The 7,292-nt window shown below is 38.5% G+C and overlaps 1 protein-coding gene across 1 annotated transcript in view; it reads right to left on the bottom strand.

Moving 5' to 3' along the window:
* Positions 1 to 2,642: 2,642 nt before the first annotated feature.
* oacyl (O-acyltransferase like) overlaps positions 2,643 to 7,292 on the bottom strand; it is a 5,898-nt gene continuing 1,248 nt past the window's right edge. Inside the window, exons 2-15 of the mRNA XM_032539866.1 lie at positions 6,699 to 6,832; positions 6,537 to 6,615; positions 6,295 to 6,430; positions 5,949 to 6,151; positions 5,577 to 5,789; positions 5,383 to 5,485; positions 5,199 to 5,300; positions 4,911 to 5,076; positions 4,736 to 4,815; positions 4,514 to 4,624; positions 3,940 to 4,063; positions 3,578 to 3,764; positions 3,018 to 3,160; positions 2,643 to 2,898 (exon numbers count right to left, since the gene is read on the bottom strand). Of these exons, the coding sequence (XP_032395757.1) occupies positions 2,794 to 2,898; positions 3,018 to 3,160; positions 3,578 to 3,764; positions 3,940 to 4,063; positions 4,514 to 4,624; positions 4,736 to 4,815; positions 4,911 to 5,076; positions 5,199 to 5,300; positions 5,383 to 5,485; positions 5,577 to 5,789; positions 5,949 to 6,151; positions 6,295 to 6,430; positions 6,537 to 6,615; positions 6,699 to 6,832 (1,886 nt within the window). The 3' untranslated portion in view covers positions 2,643 to 2,793. The remainder of the gene's footprint in view (positions 2,899 to 3,017; positions 3,161 to 3,577; positions 3,765 to 3,939; positions 4,064 to 4,513; positions 4,625 to 4,735; positions 4,816 to 4,910; positions 5,077 to 5,198; positions 5,301 to 5,382; positions 5,486 to 5,576; positions 5,790 to 5,948; positions 6,152 to 6,294; positions 6,431 to 6,536; positions 6,616 to 6,698; positions 6,833 to 7,292) is intronic.

Below are 7,292 nucleotides of genomic sequence, written 5' to 3'. Positions count from 1 at the left end.
ACTGTATCTCACCCTGGCGTGACAGTGATTAATGTGACTTTGCCTCTGATTTAGCCAAATTACTCATCTCATAAGCAGTAAACACAAGGGAATCCCTAATGACATAGATGGCAGGTCAGTTTCCAATAATTTGAATGGTCCAAGAATTCTAATTTATTTTGTATTTATTTTTTTAAATTTTAGTTAGAAAGTTTGTACTTAAAGACATTTGACAATTATGCTTTTTCTTACCAAGCTCGCAAAGTCCATACTGTACACATTTTACAAGAAAAATAAAATATAATTGTGGCATCTTTTTGATCTTTTCTTTTGGCACATTTAACGTTTTTTTTTTTTTTAAACAATACTAATGTCTGTGTGGTTGACTTTCTTCTTCTTCTTCTTCTTCTTCTTCTTCTTCTTGTACTTCTTCTTATTCTTCTTCTTCTTTTTCTTCTTCTCCTTCGCACCTAAATTATCTTCCATTATCTTCCAGAAAAACTGAAAAAAAAGTGTTTCATAAAAACAGTAAAAGAAAGTTTTATAAGTTTTGGCTCTTACGTCATTGTTCCTGTGACAGGTGGAGGGGGTGTAAACTTTTACTGTTTTACTGTAAAATCACGGTGATGTAACAAGAGGCCCTCCTCTGCGTGTATGTGTATGTGTATGTGTGTGTGTGTGTGTGTATGTGTGTGCATGTGTGTCATTAAGTTTTATGAATGAATATCCCCCCAACACGCTACAAAGGGTTTGTCATAAAAATAATAAACAGAAGAGGATGAGGACACAAACCATTCCAATCATGTCATGTTCTTTTGCTCCTTTGATATCATTACGAAACACTTGTGTCTGTACACCTGTTCTTGTGGTGCATGTTGTGTGGGAGTTGTTGTTTATAAATTTGCTTTTGCTCCGACTGTTTCCTTTCCTTTAAAAATTATCTCAGGGCATCTTTATTTGAATGAAATTACTTTGTACATTTTAAAAAAATAATAAAGGAGAGCAATGTGATTGAACCAATAAAAGGAAGCTTTGCTGTTACCTGACTGACATGACATTACAGTAATTGAGTCACCAAGCAGCACTTGGACAAGACACAGTAATACAGTAAGAAAAGGACTTGGTATGATGCAGCTATGGAAGGATGTGTTTGTTTCTGTCTGTCTGTCTGTCTGTCTGTCTGTCTGTGTGTGTGTGTGTGTGTGTGTGTGTGTGTGTGTGTGTGTGTGTGTGTGTGTGTGTGTGTGTGTGTGTGTGTGTGTGTGTGTGTGTGTGTGTGTCTGCAGGAAGAGCTGATGGGTTGAGATGGTGGGTGGACTGTTGAGTAACAAGTTATCATGACAGACATTAATTGAATAAACACACAACACACAAAAAACAACAAATGTATATACACACCACATGTTATATCTTTTGTATCTTTTTACAGAATAATATGGCATTACACAATGTAAAACTACAGTATTTGGCATGTACATGGTCATATTTCTTGTACTACAAGAATACTTATTTTTTCCCTTCTTCAAAACAGTGTTGGTACAAATTTGAAACAGTCTAAGACATGTTACACCATCTTAAGCATGTTGTTGTTAAGTTTTGGATTGGACGTGGCCCTGTGGACTCTTGCAGTCATGGTGAGAGAAGTGTCATCTTACCAAAGCAAGATATATTTTTACACCGTGTTGTTGCACAGTCTGCCTCAGCCTGGCGTCTACACTCTTTCCCTAAACTCCGTGGGACAGGACTAAGAGGAGAATGGTGGTGCACATGTCAGAAGTGTGCATCACAACAACCATGTTGTGTTTGTTTGGGTGCATGATATAAAGCATGCTTTTTCAGAACCAAATGAAGCAGGGGTGCCATGGCAGGCAATCTCCATCCTGGTGTCAAACCAAAGTGTTTCATCATGCTAATTTTACAACATTACTCCAGTGAAAATCATACGGAGCACCCCTGGGGTCAGCTGAGAAAAAAATGAATCCGTGCCCTCGGTTTAACAAACTGTGGCCATATGGAGTTTGTTTCTGTGTGAGTAATGAGATAAACTGTGGCAGTGGGATCATGGTGTTTCTTTGAGGCTGTTAATGTAGCATTGCTCACTTTAATGCACTGTACAACAGAGCACACGCCAAGCACAACTCAAGTGCTAAGATGGAAACGTAGCTGTGTGCTTTTGCGTCACAAGAAACTGAAAACCTTTGTTATGATCTCATCGGCTGAGTCTGTGTCACTTGTAAATTCTGACCTATTGCCATGGAAAGTGATGGGAAAATATGTTTTATATTACTGTGTTGTATTACAGCAGAACCAATAAAAAAGGGTGACAGGGAAACATGGTGAACTCTGAGTCACAAGGAAGCCAGTCACACTAGTCATGTTCTGGCAAGAGGGCAGTACTTTAAGTATTTTCCGTTATCGTAGCCGTCTCCTCTTTTAATAACTTCCTAATTGAAATAAGCCTAGATGTAGACACCGTAAATCATATCATGCGTATGGAAAATCATAACTAACCTTAAATAGATTTAATAGCGGGTTTGAAAACCCAAATAAATTGTAAATAATAAATAAATACAGTAAATAAATCCTCTGTAAACGCTGAAACAATTTACAATGTCAAAGTAGTAACCACTCAACAATCACTATAAAAAAATTATATAAAACATTTTCTTTTTTTTGTTGTTGAAATAAACTGGTTTATTATCTACAAAAGCAGAATTAAACAAGAACACTGACATAGCTTACAAGTCACAAGCAAACTGATACAAGATTAGGGGTGTTAGCTGAATGAAGTCTTTTGTGTGCTGACTTGTCTTGTTATTTACTTCTCCATTTTAGGAGAAGGTATGGCTTCTCAACCAGCACAGTTAACACATAGCTGACCACCAGCGTGAGCACCAGGTTGCCAAGGAACAGGTACATCTAAATAAGGAGAGGTGCAATTCATTAAGTAAGAAAGGGATACAAAAACGTGGCCTAATAAAGCTCAAATCTGAAACACCTCAGCATTACACTTGACTAATTTGACTTTGCTGACTTACAAAATTAATGTTTGAGTAGTGGATTGGGGTCTGTTGCAAGCCAATGTAGAGGATGATGAAGACAGGATGTGTCAGATAGCAGGCAAAACTGATGTTGGAAAGAGGGATCCAGAATTCAAATGACAAGAGGGTCTTAATGAAACCTACAGAAACAGTGAGAAAAAAATAAAATTTTTAATGCAAATTTCTGCTTTCATGTGACTGTATTCACATGTCACTTAACAAGAAATGTGCAGATGTGCTACGTATTTGTATTCATATTTGTTTGCCCAAGTGATTGTATTGTATTATTTTGATTATTGCTTTGGCTGAAAATGCCAAATCCCCGCAAATTGTGCAGTACATTTTCCTTATTTTGCCATTTGTTCTATTAAAGAACGAAATCATTAAACAGCAAGTTACACTATTATAGTGCAGCCAATCATTGATCAACATGACACATAGTATGCAGAGAAAACAAATACTTGATCATTTGTTAGGATGCATATTTCAATTTTTTTTTTTTTTTTTTTTTTTTTTTCCTGAATATGGTATTTGGAACATCTCTACTCTTGGTTTACCTCCATAACCCTCCTCACAGGCCAATATGATCCAGGTCACAGCCAGAGCCCAGAGGGGCCTGTGCAGTCCCTGGTAGAGGGCATGTGGTACAGATGGATAGGCTGGGGTTTCCCAGAGGATGTAGGCCAATCCAATCACCACAGCCATGAGTGACAGACAGCAGAACCAACCTAGTGCTGCCTGCCACTGGAGCAACAGCAAGACACCATACATACATGAGTGTGATGGCAGCTTTAGCTGCTTGCTTGTGTACATAGTTTTTTTCGGCTTGATAATATCACAAAAGAGCCTATGATTTGTTCACATTTCTATAAAATCAACTAAGCTGTGTGTAATGATCCTGGCATGGACATTTCTTTACCTTTTGCTTCAACAAATTATCTTTCTTTGTTGTCAAATATATTCCGGTCAAGATCCCAATTAAAAACGGCCCATATCTTGTGTATGGTTTCACATAGTAATACAAGACATAATTCTCAGATGTCCTGCAAAATAAATAAGTGAAAAAAAGACTTTTGGTTAAAAAATCGGAATGGCTAATTTCATGTCACATTTCATGTATTCGGTTCCTAAGCTGTTTGCATTAATACAAGATCACCATTACTGCACCATACAGTCAGGCCTGTATTAAGACAATGTGCATATACCTAATGTATTTATACATTTGAGTGTACTTGCGGACCAACTCAACTCCCAGATTGGTGATGGGGAGTGATATGGTCATGTAATCTCGATTTATATATAATTTATTATTGTGAAATTAGTGTTCATAAACAAGTAATGTATAGTCTTTCAACAATTTCAATTGAATAATAACAATTTACGTAAAATATTTTTAAAGTTTGTGTCTTGTGGTGCCCACCCAATGATTGTGTATGGTTGGTGCCACTGGGCACTGGCCCACTTGCCCTTATGGATAATCTGGGCATGCTTACAGTGTAGACGGCTGAAAAACTGGCAGCTGCAGGAGTGCAGTTATAACAGCACCAGCCACAGTGGTCATCAGCAGAAGGCTTCCAGTAACAACCACAAACACACCTCTGTTTCTGATTTTTTTAAAAAGACAATGAATAAGATTACAGGACTAGCGTTGTGTTAGTGAGCTGTGGTTATTATTCAAACTTTGAATTTGTCCAAGGTACAAATCAAGGACATACAGTCTATAAAAATAGATCAGCAGAGGAGTGGTGGTATAACACTGGAAGTCCAGGGACAGGTACCATGTCCAAGGAGTACACTGAGGAAAGATTAGAAAAAATTTTTTAACAAATAGGTCAGTGTAGAAACATGTCAAAATTGAATTGGAGCTACCGAGTTAATGCTTAAACTTACTATATCCTGGACTGGGAGAAGATTGCTAATCAACAGTAAGTTAGCCCACCAGTAAGTTTTACAATCCATTAGTGTATCCATAAATGGGAACCAGTAAGGTCCCCACTGGACCAGTGAGATGAGGGCAATGGTTAGACACATAACAAACAGGTGCAGTGGTTGAATCCTGTAGCAAAGGAAAGACAAAGAGAATTTGCAAGTACTGAAGGTTTCTAGTTTTAGTTCACACAAAAACACACAATGAAGAGCTTCTACAAAGTAAATCTGTTTTTGATCAACATACAGTACCTTTTAATCCTCCTAAAGAGGTAGTTGGCCACCAAACTGGGTCTCAGTTTGTCTTCAGCCCTGTCAATAGAGCCCAGCAGAGACCTTGCACTGAGCAGACCCCTACAACACAAAAAGCTGCTCTAGAAACCGCAGACACACTATGGTCCAGCACTGTTTAAAGTTTGTGTTGTTTCAGTCTCACCCTAGCAGCAAAAAGGTGTCCACAGCAAGATAAACAGGCCCACTGATGGTAAGCACATGCATGGGGCTGCTTTCAACAGTTTTTTTCCAGTCTTTATAGTTATCTGCAATAGAGATAATGCAGTATATAAGAATATATTAGTAAGTGAATGATGCACAGACTGAAAGAGCAAGTGGTATTGAGTCTGGTCATACCCAGGTTGTTTATTACAGGGAACTGTGCAGAGTGTCCACATATGATCCATAACAAGCTGAGAACACGGATGCCATTTAAGGAGGCGTAGCCTCCTCTTGTGATGGATGAGGAGGTGCTAAAGACACCCTGGCTGGTGGTCTGTAAAGAGAACGCCTGAAGGCACTGGTACATACGGCTTCGAGGAAAACACAGTGGCTTGTCCTGGGGGCTGTCTACAAAAGAAAATATTCAATAAACTTTTTGGTGTTTGACCTTCTGTAGTCCAATCACAGAACAGCATTATGCTCATGGTAAATCCTCTGGTAAACATTTTCAGGAAATCTTGGGGAACACGTAGTTAAACAAAAACATATAATACACATTGTACTTACTATTAGTATTTCTCGCTGAAGTGCTACTATGAATATCGCCTCTATAGGAGCCGTTGGTCTTCAGGGTCCCATAAAGGTTGATGCCAGTGTTTAAACAGTAAGACTCTTCTGTGTGGCTGACCTCTCTGTTCCGTTGCCACCTTATTATAGCTGTAAACAGGGTAGCCGCAAGAGGAATTGCTACCATTATACAACACACAAACCTGCAGGAAAAAAGTTATCTGTGTTAGCTGAAGACCCTTGAAATGTCTTGAAATGTATGAGACACTTGTTCTGTTCAGTTGTATGCGTGCATGTAAGACAGTAGAGAAGATTTGAAAAGAGTGACATCCAATCATATACGGACAGACAGGTAACATCTGATGCATCTGGGGCAATGCTGTTGGACAAACAATGGGTCATGATCATCTCCTGAGTGGACTGATTGACCAAGATGGGAGGTAAAGGAGGAATGAGGGATATCTGGCCAAACTGAAGTCTCCCTGTTAAAAAAGGGAAGCAAGCCACGTGTAAACACAAGTATTGGACTGACTGAGTGGTAAGCAATGAGACCAGAGAAAACTTAAACCTAAAAATAAAATCACTGACCGTACAGCACCAGCATTTGCACATCGTCTTCTCCACAGGAATCAGGAACACAAATACCCACAAAATACTGGACAGTTTCCTAAGGTAGTAAAAACACTTTGTTCAAAATCTAAGCCAAGTGTTAGGATGACATTTTACTTTAATTACATTGTTTGTTGTTACCTGCCTGAGGAACACCTGGCAGTACTGTCCGGAGAAGGTGGGACCGTGTGCAGAGCAACACTGCTGCAGCAGGCCCGGCTGGTTGACATTACCTCCTTCGACATTGCTACCCATCTTTCCAAAGGCATCATACACTGACAATGCACACAAGAACAACCATAGAGCACACAAATGCAACTTAGCGCACATAACCAAACATCAATGGTCCACATCCTTTGAGATAAAAAAAGAAACTATTAAAATAAACATGTAAATTGTGATACGCTATTGATGATGGATTATGATTGCCCAAAGTTACATGCTTCCTTAATTTAAGAATAAATTTGGTAGCTCTTCAAAAGCAGGATGAAACTGCTTTTACTTCCAATATACGCAAACGTGGGGGCATGGCTTGCTACTTGACAACATAGCACTTAAATCAAGTGATATATGTAATTTGATTCAGCAGAAATTAAGTTTTCAGCGTGTGTTGCTATACAATGTAAAAGATGAAATTGTGTAAACATAACATACATTTTCAAAAACGTAATTTAGTTAATCCTTTTACTAAAGACAAATAGAAACAATAGCCTACAAATTGGAGCTCAGAAAGTT

The sequence above is a fragment of the Etheostoma spectabile genome, chromosome 16 (genome assembly GCF_008692095.1).
Source record: "Etheostoma spectabile isolate EspeVRDwgs_2016 chromosome 16, UIUC_Espe_1.0, whole genome shotgun sequence".
NCBI lineage: Eukaryota > Metazoa > Chordata > Actinopteri > Perciformes > Percidae > Etheostoma > Etheostoma spectabile.
Note: the sequence above shows the minus strand (reverse complement) of the source record. Positions and strands in the feature narration are given on the sequence as shown.